The 27,644-nt window shown below is 43.9% G+C and overlaps 1 protein-coding gene across 2 annotated transcripts; it reads right to left on the bottom strand.

Moving 5' to 3' along the window:
* Positions 1-1,671: 1,671 nt before the first annotated feature.
* Positions 1,672-27,644, bottom strand: glt1d1 (glycosyltransferase 1 domain containing 1). Of its 2 annotated transcripts, none has more exons than XM_035380006.1 (12): positions 27,203-27,638; positions 26,764-26,915; positions 25,063-25,168; positions 22,828-22,879; positions 20,976-21,012; positions 19,863-19,919; positions 12,534-12,632; positions 12,327-12,376; positions 6,877-6,920; positions 6,357-6,477; positions 5,062-5,160; positions 1,672-2,425 (listed from the first exon to the last, which is right to left on the bottom strand). In XM_035380006.1, the coding sequence occupies exons 1-12, from the start codon at positions 27,268-27,270 to the stop codon at positions 2,279-2,281; spliced, it is 1,032 nt and encodes a 343-aa protein (XP_035235897.1). In that variant the 5' UTR covers positions 27,271-27,638; the 3' UTR covers positions 1,672-2,278. The 2 variants fall into 2 exon arrangements, with proteins under 2 accessions (XP_035235897.1, XP_035235898.1); XM_035380007.1 differs by lacking the exon at positions 1,672-2,425 and adding an exon at positions 2,432-3,571 and having other exon boundaries at positions 27,203-27,644.

The raw sequence follows: 27,644 nt of genomic DNA, 5'->3' as shown, positions 1-27,644 counted from the left end.
CCTGACGACAACCCTGTAGGCATGTGATTATATTGGTCATGAAGGAGCTGTGCTTGGTCTGCTATAAAGTGGGTCTGTTTCACTGTTCACAATATTACCCGTGTAGTCATCACATATATATTCCAGTCTTATAAAGAAATGCACCAAGTTAATATTCAAAAATATGTGAATTTCCTTTTAATAGATACCACCTGATGCCTCAATGGATTTAATAGATAATAAAATCTGCGATCCCCGGTCAGCTGAAATAAACATAAAACCAAAGACGTAATTGCGAATGTGATTACACAGCCACTGTGTTTGCCAAAACATTTGGTGTATAATGGAATGAAGGTTTGTCAATTGCAGATGAGGTTCCAATTATCGCTGCACAAAATTTTAATTGAATTTTTTTTTGTATGCATAAATTACTGCAAAGGTGCATTAACATTTGTGGAAAAAAACAAGCAGAATCAATGTACTAAATGCCAACAATAAATACTGTTGAAGTGCATTTTGCAATTCAAATGTCAGAAAAGATATGGGGTAATATATATGGACACACAGTCATAGATCATTAACATTTGCAATGGACCAATTTAAAGTTATTAGCATACATTTTCTTTCTTCCTGGGCCCACTTCATCAAACCAGATTATAAGATCTATACCCTCGTCAATCTAAGATCTGTAATAACAACATACAAACTGTACTGAAGACGACCTTTCTCCGATAATGTGTTTTGCGCTTGGTTTAAATTGGTTACAGCGATGACATTTCTACCGTATGAAAACCGAGATGGCGGCTGGTAGGGGCTTTGCCCTGAGAGGCCCACTCCTGCTGGGTTTCCACGTCTCCGGTCATCTGTACAGATCATAATCACTTAACGCTGCGCTCCCGTGACCTTTTCAACCGCCGCCCTTTCCAGCACCTCCACGACCTCTGCGCGTCAGCTGCCTCGCTCCACGCAATTCCCTGCCATTCATGAAAACTTAATGCCAATGAATAGCTGAGTTGATTAGTTTTTCGGCTGTTGTATGGAGTCAGAATGCCTGTTGGCTACACAGCAATGGGCTGCAAACAGCCTGAACGTTCAGACCTGCACACAGAGAGCAGCCGTTGAGGGACCGAGTGTGAACCGTCAGTATGAACAAAGAGCTCAGAAAAAGGTGAAATGTTAACAAACATGACGGAGCCCCATCACAGGAAGACGCTGTTTTTCTGTGCTGTAGAGGATAAATGGCGTGACTCGATTGAAGTGCGATTCTCTTGGCAGAGTACAGAATCCCAAAAAGTCCCTCAAGGGTAAACAGCTGCAAAAAAACCTTTATTTCCCCACCTCGTCCTGCTGACGGCACCCTACTTCAAAGGCTGCGGCAGGAAGTCTTAATTACAGAGGGAATGAAAAAGCGCAGTGTGAAATTGGAATCTGAAATCAACCAGTATATTAGCGTATGGAAAAGACCAAATTTCAGCAGAAAAATAAATTGCACTGACGGATTGAGTACTCCGTATTAGCTTGCTATTGACGGGTGGGTTAAAATACCTGTGCACTTGTGAACATGTTTTATCGTACAGAAAAATAATATATATACGCAAGGGAGCTTTGTGGCTGCTGAAATCGCCGTGGCTGGGTCAGTGTGGAATAAAACAAGCACAGTGTAGTTGGAAAACATCACAAATGGCAAATCAATCAAACTCAATCATGAATAATTTTTACCTCGGTATGTCAAAAATGGCATACATAAAACAGCTATTTGCACGCCAATTTATAAAACAACATCAGCAAATACGGTCCAAAAGTACATAAGGGTTTTTCTCAAGATTGAAAATGCTTGCAATAAACACTACAGTAGCACCATAATAGATTTATTCAGCTGCTTACGCATTTAATAGTGAACTGTTTTCATACACAGTAGTCCTATATTGTCTTGCATCTTGTGTGTCTTAGAAATCAAGTTGTTTTATTGTGATGTATATTAAAAAATATCAATTGTAAGATAAAAAGAAAGTTAGAGCTACATTTCCTGTCATTATCCCTGGAAATAGAGACATTTTACTGTACAAAAAAGTCCTTGGACACACTACGGTCCACAGTGACTCTTCCCTGATATGACACATTTACAGCTTTTTAGTGATAGGGAAGGCCTTATCCTGAGCAAATGGTGAACAACTGACTGCCCCTTCAACTGTGTGTGAATGGCCATCGGTACCCTGTTGTTCATGCCAGGCAGTGATCAGTCTCGAAAGGAGCAGCGCTGTGAAGAGTAGGTAAACCGTTTTTTTTTTTTCTTCTGTGCTCAGAGAAGGAGCTCCACCAGCTTCTGGTAGACGATCCTTTCCTCCGCCAAGCTGTGGAACTTCTCCACGTACCGTTTCCCGTTACTCACGATGCTCTCCAGCAGGGGGCGATCTTCCAGCAGCCTCTTGGACATGGTGACAAACTCCTGCCGGGAACGGAGAGAGGACAATGTACGTTAGCACCTAATTACGAAGAACAGAACTGCGACTCGCTCGAGTTTGTTTACTGAAACTGTTCACTGAATGGAAAATGCTGACTCAGACAGCTACCGGGTCTCTTGCCTAAATTCTCCTTCACTGTGTTTTCACCATTTTTCAAAATGTGACAACCTGGCTTAATGGCAGTTTTGGACAAACCTTATCAAGACAGGTAGTGATATGAACTTGAAGGCTGCTTTCATGTGTGATGAGATTCTGTGAAGTGTGATATGTACAGAAGGAAAAATGAGAGGGTGAATCCTCAGTGGATGATGCGTGTCACTCAAAGGATTGATTGCTCACTAAACAGCTGATCAGATGGCTTCACTTTGCTTAACCTCCACCTTCTCTACAACCCTGATAAGTTTGTTAATTATTTAGCCCTGAGGTGTCAAGAAAGGCCATCTGTCAGGTTTCTTCTCACGACTCTGGGCTCTCACAAACACAAAGACAAACACAAGGCTGGTCAGAGAGGGAGGTGAAACAAAGACAAACTCATTAAAATTAATCACTACGACAACCCAGAACAGCAGTGAAAGTGTATTGCACCCAGAAGTTTGGCTTTTTTTCCCATTTATTTTTCAAGTCAGGAGCAGGGCATTTCTTAAGCAGGTTTGATTTGGCTCCTACAGTACATCCCCACTCTGTAAGCTTTCAGCTCAGACCGCTGCTGCAGAACGGACAAATCTCCTGGCCAGCTCTGGCCAAAGCCAGGCCAACGGCCACTCGGTTAATTCTGGATGAGAATTACAACACCCAGACCCCTCCCCTGTCAGCGTCTCCTGGGGGCCGCTGGATTGATGGCAGAGCAAGAATGCACTGTGTTGAGAAAAATAAAAAAACCACCCAAGAGGTCTGTTAGCATAGAATCACATGTACAATGTGTTTTTAACTACCACATCCATATGACTGTGCTCCAGGCTGCACTTGAATCTTGATAGTACATTGTCCTAATGGCCCATAATGCTGTGTAAATGAAAGTTTGGTCTGGTCTGAGAGAACGTGAAGACGATAGTGTTCTGGTATTGCCACTTCATGGCTTCCACAGTCTTGGGTAGGGGAATGCACAAAGGAGGCTTGGACCTGGCCATTCACTGTAGGCAATTAAAACACAAAAAATAACATTTCTTTACTCGAGGGGGTCATTTGTCATAGGATAACTTGCTTATATTCTAATTAAGGAAACACCACTTTATGAATGTCTTGCCTAAAAAGAATATGGTTATACATCATAATGGGGAGAAGCGCAGGCAGACCTCTCTACTCCCCGCACCACGCTTGTGAAATTCTGCTCAGTAAAGGCACACTGAAGACAGCGACACCTCTGCAGCAGTGTGTCACAGTTCGGCCCAGCCTGCCTCGACCCGCGTGTTAGCCTTATCCATCAGGATGCTCCAGTGCGGCTCGACACTGCTGAACACCAGGGCCATTCCCTTTGACCGCCGGCCGTGGGGGCCTCGTCCCTCGGCGCCGGGGATCATGGGAGTGTCACGCTAATGTCAACATTGCTCCCGGGTTACACTAACGACCCCTGTCTTGTCCCGGAACGTCACCACCTCTCCCCCGCCGCATGGTGTCACGTCGTGTAGACCTGAACAGATTCCCCAGTGCTCTCTCTCTCTCTCTCTCTTTCTCTCAATCTCTCTCTCCCTCCCTACCTCTCTCTCTCTCTCTTTCTTTTTCTCTGGCTGCTCCTCTGTTATTCACTGGAAGCTGAGTGCCTCTGTGTGAGAGATGTTCTGGCAGTGATTATAACAAGGCCCCTCCGGCAGAACAGCTACACCCAAGGAGATGCCTCCTCTCCAGCAGCAGCGTCCTCAGAGCTAAAACTGTTGCATGGCAGTATACCTAATGCCATAGCTGAGGGCGATTAGGCGATCTTTTTTTTCCGTGTTTAGAAAAGAAGAGGTTTCAAAAGGAAACAATAATGCATTGGAAAGAAGTGCTCCAGAAGTTTCTGGAACCTAAAACAGGACACAGTATCTCAGGTAAATATGGATCGGTGCAGGAGAAAATATCCAAAGGCGAAAGCTGGAAAGAGATTTGACCAAATGGCCCTCAGTTTCTCAATTTCACTAACTGAACTAGCCAGGACCATCCTTATGTAGTCTTTTTAGACCACCATGGTTAAAAAAACAAACCAGCAGCAATGGACACAAGAAAAAACAACAGCAATAGCTACAGTAATAAGCGCTGCGTCATTTTGAACATTTAGTTTCACCATGTAGGACATTTTGATCAAAACCCATGCAAAGCCAAACCATTTAGTTTCTCTCCAACATGGACAGCTCACCTTGTGCTAGAACAGGAAGCAAAATAACAGGGAAATCATTTGGAAAGTAAATATAGGTGTGTGCTTATCTAAAGTGCTCTCAGCTGCAGCACAGGTCAGAGAGACGGCGGGAAGCCGTGTATCTGACAGTGTGCTCTGAGGGGAAAGCGTACCGCGGTCGCTAAGAGCTCAGCGAGGCGGGGGGGGGAGAGGGTGACGGGGGGGGGGGGGCGGTGCTACGGCGCACGCAGCGGCGGCAGTCTCACCACGCGTTCTCGAACCCGCGCGCGCGTGAAAGGTCACCGCACTCACCTGAGGGGTGGCGAACAGCAGCCCCGTGTCCTCGTGCCGGATGATGGCGGCGTTCCCCGGGATGTCCCTGGCCACCACAGGAACCCCCAGGTGCATGGCCTGCGGAGGGGGGAGGTGGGGAGAGGAACTCTCTTAACCCAATCAAAAAGGTCCACCCAAGTTCCCTCACTTGCACAATTCCATTTGAACACCGGAGGGAGAATTAATTGCGCCTATCGGGCGAATACCTCGGCGTCAGGTTGGGGAGGAAAACGCAGACAGACTCATCAGTGTTTTAAGCTTTCTGAGGATTGATTTAATCTGCAGTGTTTAAAAAAAGATTAGCAGGATTATAGCGCTGCTCTGCGGTAAGTACGGAAAGAAAGGACGGCGTGTTGGTTGTTTTGGTGATGAAACGTGTGATGGCCACGCGCCAATGTGGCTTGCAGGCAGGACCATGGGGGTGTGACGCCTTGGAACCCAAAAGAGAACACGCACTATCACAGCAGACGAGAGGCCGTCCGTGCGGTTGGGAGAAATGCTTCATCTGCAGCCAACCGTGTTCAAATAACAGATAAGTGTTCAAAATGTGACTATTCCCCTTCAATCTGAGGAGCCAGAGGGCAAATTACATCAAAAATGAAGCAGCGGGAAAATCTGGTGAATGAGTGTGTTTGATGTTTTGGGAATGAACATGAATCGCATTTGCTTGTGTGTGATGTTTCGTGACAGTTACCGCTGCCTTTGTCAAACTGTCAATAAAGCTTTATGTGTTACTGATGAAAGAGCAAGGCCATTGTTGCATCTGAAAAACTGCTTGTTAGTTAATTATCTATACGCTCTTCTACTGGTCGTTAAGTCTCACTTTAAGGGTAAAGCCACACATCCTGCGAGGACAGGTTTCTTTGTAATCGCCTCCATTCATTTCAATGGGAGCCTATTTTTCAAGTCCTCAAGGCATGCTGGGATAGCTGGTGAAGTGAGGCGGAGTGACCGGAAAGAAAGGAAACATGGTGTGATAACCAATCAGATTAAAGGTCCAACAAGTAAACTGTCTCTGATATAATTTTTTTTCCCCCCCATTCAACATAGTACTGTTAAGGTTAATTATTGCTGTGTGGGTTTTGCAAAATATATACGATCGATATTCATTTAAGGAACACTGTTTTAAAGATGTAAAATGCCCACAAGCGGCCGATTGTGTGAGGAGAGAGCGATGCCAGGTGATTTAGTAGGAGGATGTGCGGCTTTAGCCTAAGGAGGGTGTCTTGCCACATAGGCACTCCCCCACACCCCCCAGGCGTGAAAAGACCCACCTCCAAAATGGCGGCCGACATCCCTTCTGAGACGGAGCTGTTGACCAGTGCAAAGCACATCTTCAGGGCAGCGTGAAGCTCCTCCTGACTCCTTTCCGTGGTGAGGTAGACGCCCCGCGCTCTGATGAGATATAAACCAACGTGCACAGCCTTTCATTTCTATTACTAATTTACAGCATGTCAGAAATGAGAGAAGTAAAAAACATAAGGACCTTGGTACAGGTTTGTTGAGAGCAGGCCACACATAAAGTCACCCACAGGCACCTTCATTCATCTCCCAAACAGCACTTTGAAAGCTTAGTACTGGTTTACTAAGGAAAGTATAGATTTTGCACAATTTGTTGGCTGTCCTTGGTGGCAGATAAATGAAATTATCAGACAACTCTTGGGAACATCTCTGAAGTACTTTCAGCATTCAAAGACACAGGTTCCAAAGGCACATGAGCAAATTTCAAGTCTGCGATATTGTAGCATTGGAACTTACAATAAGTAAAATAAAGCTGAAACTAAAATGGTTTACCTTTCAACATTCACTTCCACCTCCCCAGTGAACACAGGATCGATCTGAAACAAGATGAGGTCCGTTTTAATAAAATTCCACCATTTGCCCTTATTGATTGCACCGCTTTGCAATATAGATGAATTCAGTTTTCTTTCTCCCCAGTTGATGTTTCTTGTAAGCACAAGTTAGCAGAATATAGATACAGTCTTAAGCGTGCAATTCACTATTGTATGACTGTACAGTATCTCCTCATCAGTATGCATGGAGATATATTGCATATTTATGACCAAAAGTATCGGGACACCCGGTGTTGTTTTTCATGGTTTGGATTAGCCACCTTAGTTCCAGTGAAGGCAAATCTTAATGTCATTCTAGACCAATGCTTGCAACTTTGCGGCAACGGTTTGGGGGAGGGCCCTTCCCTGCATGACAGTGCCCCCGGGCACACAGTGACGTCCATATGGAAATGTTTTTGTCAAGATCGGTGTGGAAGAACTTGATTGGCCTGCACAGAGCCCTGACCTCAACCCCATGCAACACCTTCGGGATCAATCGGAAAGGCAGGCCTAATCACCCAATCAATGCCCAGCCTCACTAATGCTCCTCTGTCTGAATGAAATCAAATCCCTGCAAAAATGCACCAACATCTAGTATGAAGGCTTCCCAGAAGAGTGGTTGTTATGGCAGAAAAGAGTGAACAAACTCCATATTAACGGCCTTAATTTTGGATGGGACGTTAGATGTCAGGTGACCACATACTTTTGGCCATGTAGTGAATATATGCAGTTCAGGGATGCTGGGCAGATCAACTACACTGCAGAGTTGCAGAGAAGTCTCTTTTTGCACAGAGAAATCAGCAAAAAGATGTGCAACTGTCACCAAAAAATACACAAGATATCTGCCACCCCCCCGATTTTCCAAATAAAAACCTCCCTTTTCTGACATCTAGTCCTTGCCCACCTAGCTTGCTGTGACAGGGAAGATCTGATCCAATTACACACCCGCTTGGAGTCAATTCGTGCACGGTTACTGGGGCCGACATTGACAGACGGAGCCATGAATGCAAGCCAAGGTCCTTCTGCAGAGTGACAAGACCAGTGGCTTGCTTTCAAAGGAGAGATTACTGACAGTAATTTAACTTGGACGTTCTTGAGGAGGCGAAAGCAAATGTGTACAAAGGACAAAAGCATACACAGGCGCCCAGGTTGAGTTTCTGAATCACTGCATTCACATCTCTTCCCTTCCGAGAATTTTGATTCCAAACTAGACAAGCCCTGTTCACCTGTACACCATGCTTTACATAAAAAATCCCACAAAATCCATCTTCAAAATTTCTGAACAAATGCAGCTGTTATTATTATATTTATTACAACAAGAATTTCTTTATATAATGTGAAAAGTAATGTATCAGTACATATCAATAAATGTGGGTACAAAATTTTGTCAGTCATATTGCATCCAAACAAATAGATGTGATGTGATGTCCACATTTTGTGGCTAATTGCCTCTTTAGCACTAGGGCAAATCTTCATCATGAGATGTGTGCTCTACTGAGACAACATAGAGAAACAATACTACCGCCTAGCTGCAGATAAACCCGTGAAGGCAGTTCTACTACTGTTTCATGACAAAAGAACGGAGAACTCGGAATGATGCTCAGACTGGTGATGTAGAAAGGCAAGTTTTCAGGTGGAGTGGAAGAAAGATTTCACTTGGAGTAAGACGAAGTTAAGGACGAGATGCAGGCTTCAGTGGAGCCTGCCGGATTTGCCGCGCCTCACAGAAAAGCAGCACAACTTTTCCGCTGGTTACAACGCATTCTGAACGGCGTCCAAGTCCGTGGAAATAGCTTACAACACAACACCTGCTGCTGCCAGCTGTCCAAAAATGCCCCTGTGACCTAAACTAAACTAAACCAGCTAAACTGTAGGAGGTGGTCAAACACTGCCTGATCAATATTTATAACCCAGCACTTCATGCTGAAGAGTGAACCTCAGATTATGACACTGCTCACTGCTCACTGCTCCTTGCAGGGGAAAGACTCACAGGAGCCTTGTGAAACAAAGATCTTTAACATTTCATTCAAGGAAAGCACTCGTTCTGGTTCAGCTGGCTAAATTTACAGCATATGAAGAGTAACCTCTGCACTGCATTTGGGATATTAAATGAACATGAATGTTGTGGTCTGGGCTGGTTGTACGAGCACCATATTGCAGTAGTAATATCAAATATACATTCTATTCCAATAAAACTAAAAAGAAAAAAGTTCAGAGGTTTACAATCTTCAATCTTAATTAGCATTTAAATTCACAAAAGATTTGTTATGGCACTGCATAAACTTAACGGCATTTCAGCCATTTTATCTGAAACTATAATTCATAGATTGTTACCGATTGTACATTGTCATATTATTTTGCCAAACAATTCTCATCATCTTGAAAGGATGACTGACTATCCTTGCATTTATGCAAAGTTTTTTGGCCCAAGATCATACATCCCACTTACAATAAATCAGTTAAAACTCGTTTGCCTTTCGTGCACGAACATATGCATGCCAAATTAGATGAGTTATTTTTGAGAGACTTTTAGTTATTTATTAGTCAATGTCTACAGCTATTGCCTATTGTCTATTATCTATAATTATTATTGTTCTAATAATATTATGTGATGCTGGACAATATGCAATACCTCATAGCCCTAGGTACTAAGAAATGTAATGACTTTTTGCAAATTCCCTTGCCATTTTAATACTGACCATAGAACACGACAGGACAATACCACATCATACCTTCAAACATGCTCCCTCCCCGTGTCACTTAACACCAAAAAACATTTCAAAATCCCTCTGATTTCCAGAGATTGGGGTCAGGGTGGGGTCCTTTCCCAATCTGATTAATTGCAGTGCGGGATTTACATGCATTAACTGGCCCACAACACTGAGCAAATCAGGTCAAATAAGTCACAAGCAAGCTGCTGTTCGCTGGTTTGTTTTTTATTCCAGAGTCCATTTGTTGTTCCACTGAAAAATTATATTTTAATGACTCGCTTCTTACCTATTGACAAATGGCCTTTGTGTGGATTCTGGGAAAATGTGCCTCGCTAAAGCTACAAGCTACAGGGACGCAGCAAAATAAAAGTGACACGGAACAAAACAGACCAGTTGTTCAGTTTAATGTGACATTAAATGTGAAGAATATCTGTAGATATTCTATTCACCCCCGGAAAAGATGAAACAAGAACACAAATGGACAATCGAGAAATGAGGTAATGTAAGAACAAGCTCAGGGAAGGGAAAACCAGTGGTGCGTGAGTATTCAATAAGAACAAATAATGCTCTCCACCCTGGCAGACACTAACATGTAGAAAATGAATATGGCAGTCTGTGGATGCCAACCTATTGTACAATGCTACCTTGGTTACATTCATTCCTTCCTTAATTTCTTACATAAAGGCAAACCCAGTTCCCTCCCCTCTGCATGTATTGACAGCAGTCACATTGAAACAATGCAAGATGAAGCAACCTGTTATGGTTGAAAATGGCCACGTACTTGACACAGTCCAAAACGGCTAAGCATCATCATGATTATTGTGAAATCATTTTTCACATTGTCAGAGTTTTCAAAAATGAGGTTGCAGTGGGAAGCTTTCATATGTGGATGGCTAATTTGTATTATCAAACAGCTATGGGCTCCAGGCAATTTTACCTGAATCACTATTCAGTTTTTTTTTTTGCGTTTTGAAATCAGATTGGTAGTGTTGACTTCAGCGTCGTTTCCTCGGCAACCCCGAAAGGCTGACACGACTCACAGCATGTCAAGCGTTTAATTTTATGTGCTTTACATGGATCACAGCAGAAACCGACCTCTCCGAGATAGCTTATCAAACAGGAGTAATAAAGCCAACTGGGAAAGGAGTCACATGGAACGGAACGACTCAAACCCGAAGGTGCCAAAAAAAAAAAAAACGAGACAAAATGTATGCCTGACAACACCGATGACTGAAGACACAAGGAGAAAGCGTAAAGAAAACAAGGTAAAATCCAAAAAAGAATACCAATACAAGGGTCTGTTCGATCCTGTAGTCAGCACTAGGGATGAGCATACACAATTCCAAACTGGGAGAAAAAGGGAAATAGAAGATGCAATATTTTTTAAAGCAGCAAAAAGGATAGCCTTGAATTAATGACCCACTGCTCAGGGAGAGAGCCCCCCAAGGACACTGTTGGCAGGGCCATAAGAGATTTGGAGCAGAATAACAGGGCGTTTCAGGCCCACTTGCTGGTTCTACAGGATCAATATTCAGGCAGGAGAGAGGAATGCAATTAACTCAATGGAAAACAACTTTTTGGTTTCAGTGCTCAGAGAGCAAGAAAAGAACCTCATTTATTTTCTTTGACTTGTGACTGAGGGCTGAGGACATCACACACACACGCGTGCAGGCGCACGCACACACACACACACACACACACACACACACACACGCCATAAGCTAGTTAACGGAAGGACCATATACTGTATAAAACGTAATTCATATTGGCATTTTGCAAAGTGCATAAAATGAATTTCAAGCCCCACTTGGACCTCATTCCATTTTCCCCCCACTGGCCTAGATTCAATCCATGGCACTCTTCCTGGGGTTATTTGCACCCTATAAGTGCATGAAAAAAAAATCAGAGGCTGCTGCTATCTGTCATCGGATAATCCATCCAAATAACACCTGCAGATTTTAAGGGCAAAAACACGCTGACCGTTTTTTTTTTATATCACGAGTACCCTTGTGTACTGTGCAAAGTGCAAGCCAGGGCTGACCAAGACAGATTTATTTCCCCTTGACCTTTAAAAAGAATAAAAAATATACTGATCATAAGGCTAATGCAGTAGTCTTTAATTCAAGTCTTTGAAGGATCTCTGCTCCTTTATTGTGAACAATCTGAAGCAACAGACCTGAGGAATAATAGAGACCCTCAACAGGAAATCCTCTTACTGTTTCCCACTCCCCTGACTGTAGTAATACAGGCTAGGGCTGCTGTCCTTCTAACACCAAACCCAAATCATGAGCGTTCACAGGGCGGATCGTTTCGCAGAAGCCTGGCGAACGTCCAAAGAAGAGGCCTCTGGGAAATAATCTACAGTGACAGATGTCGCCACGTTCAACCAGGGGCTTGACTGCCACAGGGGGCCAGCTGCCTGCAGCCTATGGCACGCAGGTGGGCAGGGTAACTCCGCCCCTTCCATATCCAACTAGTGTTGTCACCCACCTGCACGGCACACCTGCACTCTGACGGCCAGGGTTCCGCTCGTTAGCCCAAATGCAGTTATCTAGGCCGCGTCCAATTGTTACGCGGTCCCTCCAACTCATAGGCTACACTATTGTGCACCTTGTGCATGGAGGTGACCACGGGGAGGGAAATGATAAATATAAAATCAAGTGCTGTTTCATGCATTCAGCCTCTCACCACGGTAACTCACCTTTGGTCCGATGATGATCAGGATGACAGATGGATCCTCTGCATGCCACTCTGAAAGAGATCAGCCGGCATCAACCACAGAGTCTACTGAGTAGGACACAGGGACTTATTTCCTAGTCACCTGTGCCCTGCAGATAAAGGGCAAAGTGTTTGAGAGTTCTCTGTGTATGCGCCTTACCGTGATGTAACACACAGTAGGATCCCGTACCTGAGAATGCCTCCACTAGGTAAAGAGGGTCCTTCACTCTCCTAAGGCCACAGACCAGGAGGAAAACGCGCAGATCCTCCACACCTGTGCCATTCACACCTGGACAAACAAAACACAATAGCCGCCATCTTAATAGCAACCAGTGCTGATTGTGCAGATAACCTTGCCATTGGATTGACTGGGGAATGGACTACACCCCCAACAATAAAACAAAGGTTTTAGTGAAACTTGATGCTAAAGGATATCAGCAACCAAGCAGCGCTGAGCTGATAGTTCTTTTAAACCATAAGTGAAAGTTTAGGCCATGTGTTGGTATCATTAATAAAAAACAATGTTCTGCTTTACTGCTTGCTGGCAGGAGCAATTTTGTCTCAAAACTTAAAAGAACATAATACATAATTTTTTGCTCTTACACTTTGGCATTACAGTCTTATTATTCTAGTCAGGGCTGTCATACGACAAACCTGCCTGGAATAATAAGTTAAATAAATGGGTGTTTAGGCCAGTGAACACATTTCCATTGCCTATTTGTTTTTCAAAAAATGATGGCCATTCTGACAGTTGCTTGATAATTTTCTCGCTCTTCATCTCAGCTGATGTGCAGTGAGTGTTCTGGCACAAAATGGCTGCCGTACATCACCCAAGTGGGTGCAACACGTTGGGGGCAGAGATGAGTTTTCCCTTTTTCACTGCGAAGTGCTTTGAGATGAGATTGGAACTCGCCATATAAAAAATGCAAATGCAATCGTTTTCTTTTGAGCCATCGGTTCATCGGAAATCCCTGGAAAACTCACACGGGAGGGACACAGAGGGCGTGCTGGATCAACGAAACGCCCATCGGAAAATCACAGACAGAACTGAGAGCCTCAAATGCAAACCCATATATGATAATACGTTTTCAGCTGTGGGCATACAGTAATACAGCCACAATATCCTGACGTTGTTAGGTATTGAATTCATCTTTGGGCATTGAGGATGGCCTACAATACATCAGAAGGCTTTTTAAAGCCGTTTTCCTATCCGAGGACAATCAAGCGTATCACATCCAGTACAGTGCAGCTTAAGGTTAAGCTCTCCAGCTGTGTATCTAAAATGGGGATCACCGCAGTTTAGATACACACCGAAAACGAATCAAACGGCAGAGGCTGCATCCAAAAGTGAAAGACTATCTCACAGCCTCAGTAGCTCCCTTCTGGAAAAGCTGTTCTTTATCAAATCTGCGCTTTTATCGATCTCCGCACCCTCGTGTTCGGCCCTTTCCTGAAACACACACTGGGCATGGGCCAGGCAGCCGTGGGCAGCCCTACCAGCAGAGTCTGCGCCCACAGAGAAGATAAGAGCACAATCTACCCCGTCGCTTCTATTAATAACTTGCCTTGACCGACTTGGCACAACATAATTTTAAGTGGAATCTGAATTTTTCTCCCTCTCTGTCATCGTAATAAATAATGCAAACGAGCGATACGTTGTGGGGGGGGGGGGGGGTTCCCCTTGAAGTAAGGATGCAGGGGAGATATACTGTAGAGGATGAACTTCATGTGGAAAGGATTGTGAGGATTAGTAATCAGGTACTGGAATGCTAAAGGCTTCTTTCATGTCGAGGTGCTCAAGCGCTCACCTAGTAGCTGGAAGCGCAAGTCAGCAAAGAGGCTATTGAAAAGCTGGATGATTACATTACCTATCTGGCACTGGAGGCTCAGAGGGTTAAACTGGGAGAGGTTAACCTAGAGGCCGTTACGCTCAAAAAAACCACCACGGTGCTATGGCAGTTGGCTGTTAACAGGTGAAATTTCTCTAGTTCGGTATGGCAAACTTGGTTGGCTGCTGGCAAAATCAATTGAACTGCTGAGCCACTAGCCTTCACACTAAGAAAGAAAGCATGATAGCAGAAAAGCTACATGAAGCCCAATTACAATCCTTTGTAAAATGACTAAATAAAAAAATATTTTTTAAAATGATTTATTAATACATACATGCAGAAATACAAACACAAGCAGGCAAAATAACTATTTTGCTTAAGTAGTATTTGAAACAGATAGTTTCAGCTAAGTTAAAAAACTTATTTTGCTAAATTTCTGCTAAAATTTTAAAAAGTTTAACCAATGCTCCATTCTAAAGCATTTGCATCCACTTTTTAATGTAGAAAGATAAGTACAAACAGAAATGTACATAAAATATTTTTAGTATAAACTTGAATTGTGTAGATAACAGCAAAAAAGCAGCTTTGCTATCTTCTACTGTTTATTAACTTTTCCTTGAACTTTCAGAATGCATTCAACAAAGCACTATCAATCCAGAGTACCCTTTCTGTCGCTGTACTTTAAAGAATGCTAAACAGGTCCCCAAAAATCACCCTTCCAGTACAGACAGGGCCCACTGGCTCAATGCGTACAGACCTTCAGGCTTCAATAAAGGGAAAGGACCTCTAGCACTGCTGAACACACTATGACCTGCAGGCTAGCGCTAAAAGATGGAACGCTAAACCCCTCAAAGCTCTATCTCTGTTTTGAACATGACCCCTCATCGTATGGCCTTTTCATGTGTATTCTGAGGTAGGTGCTGGGTGACAGTGAAGGAAAGAGAAAAGAAAGCGGCAGGAGGTAAATTAAAATCGTGGCAGAGCACGGTGTCATTTCAGAAACAAGAGGAATAAAATGCATCAAACATCGAGTTACAAAGCCCACACCTGACCTGATTACTGAAAAATTAACCCTCTTAGAGTGACAGAGGAAACGTGCGAGTATTCTGAGACAGGTGCTAATTACACGACAGCAAATACAATTACAAACTGGTGAATGTGACTCAACTTTACGATGCCTGACCAAATGGAACATAAAATAAACGGTGCAAGGAATAAAAATGTTCTCCGGTTGTGGCCAAGCAAAAATGCTGAAAGAAGTTTGAAATCTACATTTAGATCTTCTGATATGGATGTCACTGACTTGACCAGAACGATCACAGTCAAGGGAGATTCCTTTCTGTGGTGCAGTGCTCATTTATACTATATCAGTGACATTCAGCTTCTATGCACTCAACCAAAAATAAATAAATAAATAATATCAAAATTTTAAGAAAAAAGCAACATAACAATCATATAGACTTGCACTGGTGTAAATAAACATTGCACCCCTGAAAAAGAATAAAGGAGTTTTATGTATGCAAACATGTTTGAGTATTACGTTTATGCTTATTGATGCTGCACTAATGATTCAGTATGTGTCGTGCCACACCACATTCACGTTGTATTTTCAATGCAGTATGCAGTACTGTGTTTTGAATGCAATGCATTACATTGAGGCGATTTATAGAAATTGTTGTGGAACCTTCTGCTTACAAGTTCATTTTTCAAACCACTGCACAACACTGCTGCGTGTATAAAAAATATACCGTTTTTGTATTGAAGCTCAGATTAAACGCCCCTAGTGCCTCTACTTCAGTTACACGCCATTCACTTCATTTTTAAGCACAGATTTGACTGGTTCCAGTTTATTCTATGTTCCTGGTTTTATCTGTCTATCTATTTCCCTGGAGAGCCTCCATATTCAGCCCGGCTCTGACCTGTACGAGCCATTTCTCATTCTTATTGGCCGCTTAAACTGAGCGAGACTCACACAGCATCGTACAAACGCTCACAGGACCGCGGCTTCGCAGTCCAGTCCACAGTGAAATGACTCTGGCGCGTACGCCGTTCTGTAAATCAAAACCGCCGCGATGTTCCTGCCGCTCTGCACGGACGCGGGAGAGAACGGCGCCGAGGCGGGCGGAGACGGCATCCGTCTCTCAGCGGCGCGGGAACAACCCGCCGCAAAACCCCTGAATTCTCCACGCTTTGTGTTTTCTTCTTCAAACAGACGCCTGGGAACCAGTGTGTGAGATGCTGAGGAACTCTAACAGTACTTGGCTATTCACTTTCATTTCAGGGGGGGGGGGGGGATTGGCTGGTGTGTAGTGTGTTTACAGTTCGAATGAGTGTGATGTAATTGAAGAGTAAATATAATTATCCTGAAGTGGTTAACTTCAGGCCAGTAAAAAGTGGGGGGGGGGGGCAGTGTCAGTTGGCTGAGGGTAAAATGTTCTCTTCACTATTTCAGACCTAAGGACCAGAGGAGGAAAGAAGATGGAGGGGCCAGGTGAAGAGAAGCTGTGCTTACAAGCTTGTCAAAGGATGGAAAGATCAAGGAAGAAAAGAGCCTCACGGGAGCGTCGGGGAGGCATCTTTGTTCCGGAGGGGAAACTGATTCGGACAGATCGCCTGTCCAGCCAGCCGCATTTGTTTTGGGCCCGTCTCCTGTCCCTCGCGTGGCCATCCCCGTTCCTGTTCTTCTCGCCTTTGATCTCAGGTGGCACCTTCTCCCGCTGCCCGCGTCATCGGCGCTTCGGTGGCACGGTGCCAGCGCTCCTGTCGCCGCGGCGGCGAAAGGCCACGCCCTGATGCGCGGGGACGGCGCGCTGGGCCCCGTCCCAGGCGCAAATCGGCCCTTTTCCGCACGTTTATGCGCGTTAAGATATCCGTATCTTATGCCCAACGAAGAAGCGCTCGGAGGGGTCTTCAGACGGCAGGCCGACCCGAACCTGAAGGGTGACTGACAAATTCAATTTAGACCATTTCCAGGGTGCGGACCGCCGAGAGTAATTTTAATTCAATTCATTTAAAGCTGAAAATGCAACTGCTGACAGAAGCCTGTCTTTACTCGTTTGTATCAGTTGTCTCCACTCACCCTTAACAAACAAAGAGTCCATTTTGAAGCATATTTCACAGCTATAATCTCCTGTTTGTGACTGTTCAAGTGTGAACTACAGATATAATAGGCCAGCTTAGGAAGGGAACCCCAGGTGTAAAACTTACAGTATCAGTTGACAATGCAAAACACCCCGCTCCCCGCCTCCAGAAAATAAATCGAAAAAACTTATCTGCTCTTACCTGGGGGGGAAAAAACTTGTTTTTGTACGAATGCAGAAAGATTAAATATATGCAAACTCAGCTGTTATACTTCTGCAAATTCATCATTGGCAGATTCAGATCTCTCACAAAAAAATTTAAAATAATACATTTTGCAATAACAAAGGTCAGACCAAATTTTGTAGCAGATGTTCAGTTTTAAAATGAACCGTGTTGCCATGTCCTGTTTCTTCCTAGAAACCACAGAGGCAGATTAAATCAATGTTCTATGCTCCTAATGTATTTTTCCACAGTGTCTGTCCTGAATAGACTATTTGAGATTTGCAGGTGGGCTGAATTTTTTAATGTGTCTTACGCTCAGTCTGCCAAACTACAACAGGCATTAGACTGGCAGATTGGTACACAAGACAATGGTTTCCTCAGGGAACTTGGACTAAATGCATCTTCCTTTTTACTATCCAATTTCCCCACAAAAGCCGATATTCATAGTTTCTCTCTACCTCATAGCGACCACGACAGATTAACCCACATAGGAAAAAAAACTGCTTCTCAGTTTGATCGTGGCTAAGCTACGAGAGCCAGGAGAATATGGCGTTACCTGAAGCTAGGCTACCAGCAGCCTGACTACTCAAAGCAGAGACACATAAAGTAGCTTCAGATACTGTATGTGGCTGCGTGACGGCGTTATGATAAATCAGAGAGGGAATCCTAGCGGGTGCATTCCCCGTGGAAAGACCGCCGCTCCACCCTAAAAACAGGACACCCGCCTGCGTTCCCCTCCACCTGTGACCCCCAGCACGGCGTGTCACTCATCGCCGGGGCTCCTGGGGGGCCCGGCACCTGCCCTCCCCCCGCCCCGCGCCGCACGCTGAGCGCAGCAGGGGGCGACACGCGCGCAGACACCGGGCTCCTTTGAAGAGGCGGCCGCCGCGGAGGCTTTCCACCCCCCCGGGCCTCCGCGGCAACCAAAGACGAGTACAAAGGAACATCTCGCATCAGCGTTACCAAAGAAGAAGAAAAGGCCCCTCGGTTTCAGCCGCAAATCCACGGCTAATTTACCCTGCAATTATTTCTTATGTTGATTCATACATAGTGCATATTATACAAAAAAACACTATAAATGAATGCTTTAGCTTTTTAGCATCAATGCTAACCTACCTACAGCAGACATTTTGCCTTTCCTTCCATTCGTAGATTAGTCTACGTTTGGATGCTACAAAAGGCAGCGTAAAATTGCGCACCTTGTAGATTTACGGACTTAAACAAAGGAGGGATTAGCAGCACAACAAAACAGCCGACATGGGAAATTATGATGAATTTAAATAAACGAAACTTGGTATTAAAGAAGCACCAAATGAGATATGGACCCCCCTCTGCGAGAGAGTGTTTGTGAAAAGAGAGGGGACAAGTGCTGACAAGACGGGCTGCGGAATTGATATCTTTTTAGTAAGAGATTCCCGCATTCTGGGGGCGCATTCTATTGTGTCTGAGGAGTATGACAACCGAAAAATAATTACCTGCAGAGAGGAGAGAGTGTCTCGGTGCGCCACAGTTCAAAACAGTTCATATCACGACACATCTGGAAAATGACAGGGTAGGAAAAAAAACCTAATCTAATCAAATCAAAACAACCTGACAGGACAAAACACCTTCGGTTTATGTCAAAAGGAAATAAGACAAACTGGACTGTATCGTTTTCTGCCAGTCTGAAAACTTGCAAAGCTGCAGAGAGTGGGGCTTATGTCCATTTGTGACTCAGAATCACAGTATGAATAATTCCACACCTTCGGATGAGGACTAAAGTAGCGCAAAGCAGGGTTTCAAGCCCCCCTCCCATGTATATTTTATCATCAAGTGTCTGGCCACAGGCGGCAATCAGTATTATTCATGCTGGTTTTGGGGGGGGGAGGGGGGGGAAGGAGATGACAAATGGCTCTGTTTTGGAGAGTTATTAATCGGGGGTGCTCTGCGCTCTGTGATGTAGCAGGGATGGAAATTGCCTCACAGTGTTCAATTTAGAATCAGGTCTTGGGAAGGCTGTTGAATAATGACGCGCGTTCACCGTGGCAGAGGGACGTGGGGCTGCCACAGCCGGGACGCAGGGGCCCGGGGAGGAAGCGGGGCCCGGAGACCGGAGACCGGGGGGGGGGGGGGCTCCCGCAGATTAATGCCCCGCCGCCTTCCCCGCGCGGGGGAAAGAATGCAGCCGGGCATTTATCTTGAAAAGAAACACCGAACGAAACGCGCCTGACGCGCTATGAATAATCACCCACCGTTCCCGCCTCCTCCCGACCGGCTCGGAGGAGGAACGCGGGTTGTTCCTGAGTGCCCCGTTTGCTTATTTTAAGGAGGTGGTGCAACCCTCGGCGGTTGAGGGGGTGGGGGGGGGGGGGGTGGTGGGGGGGGTGCAACGGGATGCGAGGCGGTACCTGAACTCTTCAGGAAGGCCCTCCAGCTGAAGCTCGGCGCGGCCCCGGTCTCGATCCCTGAGGCACGGCAAGAGAGAAGAGAGGCTTGAGTTTACGAGGGCAAAGAGGCAGCGGTTTCAAGACATCATATCTGCAGTGAAGGGAGAGGAGAGTGACGTGGCTGCGAATGGGATGCGTGGGATGCTTCAGTGAGCTCTCTCCCAGCCAATCGCTCGCCGGCTCGGGCGGCTGCCCTTACCCTGCCCCGCCGAAGACGCCGTGGCAGCGGGCGGAGCGCTACATTGGCGGCTAAGGGGAGGACCGGAGCCCTGGGTGTAATTATCGCTCCCTGACATTTCTGACTCCCGCCGAAAGGTCATCCCATTCATCATCTATCGGCCCCGACAGCAGGACGAGCGAGCGCGCTCCGTGCTCCGCTGAAGCGACGTCCTCCTTCCGCGCGAAGCCCAGCGATTAACCCCTCACCGATTGGCTGCCGCAGCTCCCGTGCGCTCGTTTGTGTGATTTTTCCACCTGCTGCCGTGCCCCGCCCCAAGATGCCTACAGTTTTAACCAATTACGATAGATCAATGTTGCAAGCCCCTGTGGGCCACCGGTACACCAATCAACCCCTGGGCTTCTTGATTGACAGCTCCCCTTTCTGAAAAAATCAGGCTGGAGGCATGCTTTAAGGATCCTGGTCCCTGTTTTTGGGAAGGGTGTTTCTTTGCGCGGGGACAGCTCGCCTTTGGCGCCCCGCGCGGATCGGCGAGGGGCCCGCGTGGGCGATGGCGGGAATGAAGGGGGCCCTCAGAAGCCGAGCGGGGCAGGGCAGAGGACAGCTGGGCTAAAGCTCAGGCGCGGTGGCGGCAGCTTAACGGCCTGAGCCGCGAAAGCGCCCCCCCCCCCCCCATCCCCCCACCCCCCACCCCCCTCCGCCGCTCGCGCAATCGTTCATCTTGCTCGGCGCCCGCGCCAGCGACCCGGCAGCAAAACAAACGGAGCCGCGTCCGAGTGCCAGAGGAATGAGAATGGAATAGCGAGCCAGGCTACGGCTCAGCCATGCGCAACTGCAAACACAGCCATGCCAAAAAAGCCATTAGCAGACGCGCAGCACACAATTTCAGACCTTACCTTGGGGCTGGATATAGATTTTGCTGCTCTGGGACAGCTTTGAGAACAAGAAAAGCAGTACAATGATTAGGTTATTAATTGATTGCTTATTGATAAAAAAAAGAACAGGTATTTTATCCTTTTAAACCATTTGTTATACGTACATGCATTTTGCTTTGAACTGTATGTATGTGTAACACATGGTTTGATAAATTCATACTATAAAGGCCCATTTCACGTGGCTCAGAAACTATTCTCACTCTTATAGCACAATCTCAAAGACTGAAGATATAACACAATATTACAACTAGATGAATGACTAGGACAATAATCTATTATTCAAAAATAATACTAAATTATATTATTCTAACATTAAACATTTCAAATCATACATTGAATAATAATAATAATAATAATAATAATAATTATTATTATTATTATTATTATTAGCAGTAGTATTACAAGGAGCTTTCCCACAGCTATATAGTACTACTACAGACAGAACTCTATGAAAGGTTTTATCACAGTAAAATGCATTGACAGTAGTTACAACTGTACTTCGTGAAAGAAATCTCATATGTCGGGAAAATTTCTTTAGATCATCTCCTATGTCATTAGCTTAGAAAGAAACAGCAGTGGTATGGTGTTATGAGCAATTACATACAAACAATGTTAGCCACTGTTAGAACAATTCAGCATTCACAGAATAATAAGCAGCACATTTGAGCTCATTTATAAATAGACGGGGAGGCAGCTTTTATATTTTAAAAAAAAAGAAGAAAAAAAAGCAAAACGCTCCATGTTGGTAATAATTCTGCTGATGAAAAGGAAATTGGGCAACTCTTATCACGCGGAATTTAGCCGGATAAATTCTCCCACGCTTTCAGTCTCAGTAAACAGCGCGTGGCAGACGTGTCCTGCTCCGCAATTTTGACTCCTGACTGTGTGCTGTCACCGCTAAATTGCAGAGATAAAGTGCGCCAGTTTCCTTCAATCTGCAGGCCGCGGGGGAATCTAATCTGAAAATAAAACATGGTAATATTGTTTTAATGCCGCGCTGCTGAGGGACGGAGCAGGATATTGTGTTTGCGCGCAGTAAAACCCTGCTGCTTTATTTATGCCGGCTGTCGCGCCCTGCTGTCTCGCGACGCCGGCTTCCACCATAAATTGCGGGGCAAAATGTTTTATCTGCGAGATTGCAGTGATCTACGTCCCTCCTTGACCCCCGTGCTCTTACGCAATGTAGCCTATCTCACGGTCCTGCAATGTGGTCGGTTGATTTTCGCCAAATACAATATCCTTCGCTCCCGTTTTACACTGCAAATCTGGCCAATCACCGAAGCCTTACAAAGTGAAATATTCATTTAAGGAGACAAGAATATTAGGGAGACAATAAATATTTATATTTTGTTATGGAGAAAATTAATATTTATCTTGGGCAATTACAATTACATAGCCTCAGTCACTATAGTTAATTTACTCGTTCAGTCCCAGTTAACTGTACGTGAATGCAGGTTGAAAAAAATTTCACTGTGATTGTGACCATAATTCATGGATTATAATAATCTGTTAATCTGGCTGTCAGCCATGTAAGGCTGTCTCTGCATAGAGAGAAAACAGGGGAACTGACATCCTGTTGAAAAGTTATTACATAGGCTACCCCCAAAGCATAAACAACTTTGGAGCAGCGTTTTTTATTAAGTGAATGCTTCAGTGAATTCTGAAGGAAACGACAAAGCTGTTTCTGAATGCGATAAAAGGGTATGGTCCCAGCCACCCATGGGAAGCATTCTTGAGTTACTGTAGCTCTTGAAATGTTGGGAACATTCTTAAGTATATTACTATAAAAGTAGTACAAACAGACAGATCCTACCCAGAAGACTTCAGCCTCTTCCTTCATTTTGTAGGAGAATGCAACAGCAAACCTGAAAAACATCATGTTGTCATTTAAGCTGCAGGGAGGATTGCACACCTTCTGTACAGTCTAAGACAGCTCTGGGCCTCCTTGCGTTTGATGGATTTTTTTTCCAACTGTTTACAAAGAACATAAACTCTTAAGGCCACATTACATCATAAACAGAGTTGCACTGTTAACCCTGCATAATCAGAACTGCTCATTAACTGAATCAGTCCTAAATGTATTGCCAAATTTTTAAAAATACAGTATATTCAAAGAGGAATTTTATTGATTGAATACTTATTCCCTGGATTTATTAACTGATAGGCCGACTGGGTGACTGATTGGTGGTTTGATTTATTTATTTATTTATTTATTTATTGAAATAGCAGAAGTATGTCACTGCAGCCCTAAATTTTGAAAATAGGCATCTAGCTGTGCTCCTTCAGAACTTTTGAAAAATGTTCATAAACGAAGCATATAGTAAAGAGATCAAAGACAGAAATGATCATGGAAAAAATCATATGGATTTTGTCAGTCATGAAACAAGAACATGGCTGGAACAAAAACCTGACCATGCACTGAATTAAAGCCATACTGTGCTGTCTCTTTAAATCTCTACGTCGCGCGTCTTTTCACAGCCCTGATGTTCACGCTTGGAGCCCCGCCTGTCACTCCCTCAGAAGTAATCAACAATCTCAAAAGAGCCTGAACAGAAAATCAAAGACGAACAACAACTCCTTAGCATCCTCAATACTAAAGAGAGAAGGTGGGAGTGGTAGTTCACTGATGGTTTGGCAAAGAGGGAGGTGCGTGTACCTGGAAAGGGACAGATTTCGAGCCAAAAAAAGAAGGTGTGCCTTCTTTTGGGTTTATTTTCTGATTGTGAATAAGGCCAACGGGATCTAGTTTTAGAGGCCTGAACTCCATGATCAAGGTACATCTGTGAAGGCAGGCTCAGCAGGGGGTTCCCTGACAGAGACGTTTGAAGTCGCAAGCCTGCACTACACTCGCAATCCCTAAAGGCAATTACAGCTTCAGACTCCAAGATGGGTGTCTTGCTGACAGTAAAATCAAACAGAAGCAGGTGAAAATAGAAACCGCAAACCCTATTTAAAGTAAGCCATATGCCTAGCGCTTATAAACACCGATAAACATAATGTTAATACGCCTTCAGACTTTGGAACAAGAGGTCTGATGTCAGCAGCCGAATATCCCAGGCGTCCTGAATGGGAGCTTTACAGTGAAGAGACCCCGCCTATGCAAAATGTGCGTCAGTAATCCAAGCCCTGTGAAGGCCTCCCACCAGACGCTCAGTGTAACCTATGACTTCATTTTCCCACCAGTGCTTTCCAGTTCATCTGCTCTCATCAGTCAAACCATCACCTTGTTAATGTCTGTTAATAAATACACATGAATGGTTGTTTAAATACAGACAGGTATTTATTATTCAATTATTTCTCATCTTTCACATCTATTATAAATGCATTATATAGATCCTAATGTAGCTAAATACTTAACCCTTTTTTCTTTTATTAAAGGTGTGCTGCGATTTACTAACAGGTAAACAACATATGTTCTAGTACCATGCCACTGCTAGAAAACAAGAAATGAATGTGTCATGACAGCAAAATAACAGTTGGATCTCGGTTATTCTTTGGAATTGTTAGCAACACATCAATCCATTTGAAAAGTGCTAACAAAAATGAAAAACGCAAGGCAAAAGGTCAATTACTGCAAGCTTGCACATATTAAACGTGTGTATATGTTCTGCACTGATGCAAATGTGTCACCAAGCTGTTATTAGTGTGCCATGTGCTGTGATGATTTAGAGACATTCACGATAAATTCCACAAAACACTTTTACAACCCATTAAACTACACTGTCATCCTGTCAATACTGATTCAAAACTATTAGCAAGCACATGCAATATTGCTTACATATGCATCATTCTTAAATACAAATAATTTTAGCTTTAAAAAACAAATGTTATTTTGCATTTCAGCCATCTTGTTCAGCACAGTATTGTTTTCAATAGATTTATTTCAAGAGATTTATTGCATACATTATGCTGAAAGGTATATAATAACGGAGGTGTTGCCATGTGTCACCCTTTTTAAATACTGTTGTTCCATGAAACCAGTTTGTTCTGTGTTGTTCTGTGCAATCTCCCTGTTACAAGTGTGTAAGGTAGGACGCATAAAGCTTACCTTGCTTTCTTCAGCACCTGTTCCATCACTGCACGTTTCTTCTCATCTTTCACGTCCTGGTTGAGGTCTGTTCCTCCAAAGATGATCCCGTACGGGGCCTTGCTGCCTGGGGCAACATAAAAAAAACAGAAAAAAACGTGCCACTTCTCTGTCTCCTTTTGCTCATATTTAGAGCCACCAGAACGATATTCTCAGGCTCTGCCGGTTTCTCTCCGGTCCCTCGCGTAAAACATTCATCTTTCTTGATGCAGCTCATTAGGCAAGGAATACTGTCTTTAAAGCCAGGGAAATGGAACCGCTCACCCACGCAGATTACGGCCACACATTCAGGAGACACTTCTGATGAACGGCTTATCCTCCAGTCATGTCTGAAGGTACGCTTGCCATGTGATGACAGGAACCTACCCAACTGAGTCTCTTCTGCAGAATGCCTTATTTTATTATGTTTGTAAATAATAGCCATGCTCGTTTGCTCACACACGGGCTCTTTCTCACTGGAACGGTTTCTCTCACTGAAATAATGGAAGTTATGTTACTAAATCTTCTCACTTCATCATGTTATATGGCGCAATTGTGTTGAGGCCAATTATCATGGTGCCATGATAATATTTATGCTAGGTAGTCAGGAAGCAACTGCATTGGTACATGTACATGGCAAACATAATGATTTTTTATTACTCACAATTTTCTAGACAAATGGAGATGAAAATGATACTCAAAGTTCATTGATATAGAAAAAGTAAGGAATAAATTCTAACACATATGCATTCTTTAATTATAGGAACCTCTACAGGTGGGTAGTGATGCAGCCAAGAAAACTAAATGTATGCAAACTTGTGCATATCTGTCATCAACAAAGGGTAACTGTGGTCACAAGGGCATATGACTGTATTGTTATGTCCATGTGCATTAGTTACATTACATTACAGCCATTTAGCAGACGCTCTGTGAACTTCAGGTTACAAGACCAGTTCCTTACCCATTATACTACACTGTCATCCGGCCCAGTTCAATGTGCAAGCTTACTTGGAAAAACGTGATATGGTCAGATGAATCAACTGTCCTTGTCAAACAGATGTGTGCCCATCTAAAGAAGCCTACAGACTTGAGTACTTGATTATAACATGGAAGTGTTCCAGTGGTTCTGTAATTGTGCAAAACGCTTTTTTTTTTTGGTAAAGTGGGTGATTTCATCCACTTAGAATCTAAGGTCAATACTAATCACTACTTAATGATTCTGTATGATCCCCATCCTCCCATGTTTTTAAATATCTTTCAAGCCAGGAAGGATGTAGTTCAATGAGCATGACAACACTGTTATCCATATGCCATAGCCTTCTCAATCGCCATATCTGAACCCAAATGAGTATTCATGGGGCAGTGTTTTCTTGTGGGAGAATGTCGCCACATCCCTCCTACAGAATTCAGATGGGTGCATTCTATGCCACAGCGGACACCAGCTGTTCTGGTGGCACGTAGAGGCCCAATGCCCTATTAAGGGAGTTTATACTGGCGTTTCCACATACTTGGCGACTATATACACGCATACGTGCACATGAATTTTGAGGGGAAAAAATATATGTCTGCATTTTTATTACATTTCATATATAAAAGCCAACCGACGAAAACAATCTCCCAGTGGGTTTTATACCAAGCCCTCTTACAAATCCGTCATGCATATTGATGAAGTAAGCTTTTTACCAAGGAGAAGTCTGCCTCCTTTATATAGGTGAATGGCAAGTGCCCCTTCAAAAGATGGCTCTCCCGACACCAAACTTGTAACGTCAGCGGGAGAATGGAAGTCCACTATATCTCGAAGAACACATATGTGACCCGCTGATTCTATGTGTTTCCTGAAAAGCAGAAATAAAGTAAGTGTCGACGACGAGTCATATGGACACAGACCGAAACATGAAGCTGTAAGCTTGTTTCATCATTTGAAGAAGCAACCTTATTCGGAAAATGTGTATTATAATTTGAGCAGTCTACCATTGGATACGACGCAGAGTAAAACGTTACCCCTGACTAAAGCAAGCAATGGTATTTGATTTAGTAATTGAGGATATTGAGCCTGCTAAGTAGCTAGTAATCGTTTCAATAGAGCAATGATAGCTCATTAGCTAGCTAAGTTAGATCATACCTGATCCTTTCGGCTGTGGTACAATTTCCTGTTTTTGGACTTAAACAAGCCAAAAATAGCAATCTCATATCGATAACTAACAAAAGAAAATAACTACGACAATTTCAACTCTCAGTCAGAATTAACAGTTGTTTAAAATCTTCTCACACAGTAAACAAACGTGAACTGTTTATTTAAAACTAAAAGAGCAAAAAGTAACAAGTTGATGCCCATGTTGTTTGATCTGTGTCCGCCTGCAAAATCCTTCCCTTGGAAACATTTGCTTAAAGGTACCGAGTCTAAATATGTCTAGTTGATAAAAGAAAATGTAAATTTTCCGTTGAACACTGCTATTTTAGAATTCGTAAGGCAAAGTGATATGCCCAGTATTTATACTACTACCATCAGATATACTAGATAGAACCAACTGGCTACTCGATTAACCTATCACAATTTAGTAAAA

This window comes from Anguilla anguilla, chromosome 10, assembly GCF_013347855.1.
Source record: "Anguilla anguilla isolate fAngAng1 chromosome 10, fAngAng1.pri, whole genome shotgun sequence".
Taxonomy (NCBI): Eukaryota; Metazoa; Chordata; class Actinopteri; order Anguilliformes; family Anguillidae; genus Anguilla; species Anguilla anguilla.
Note: the sequence above shows the minus strand (reverse complement) of the source record. Positions and strands in the feature narration are given on the sequence as shown.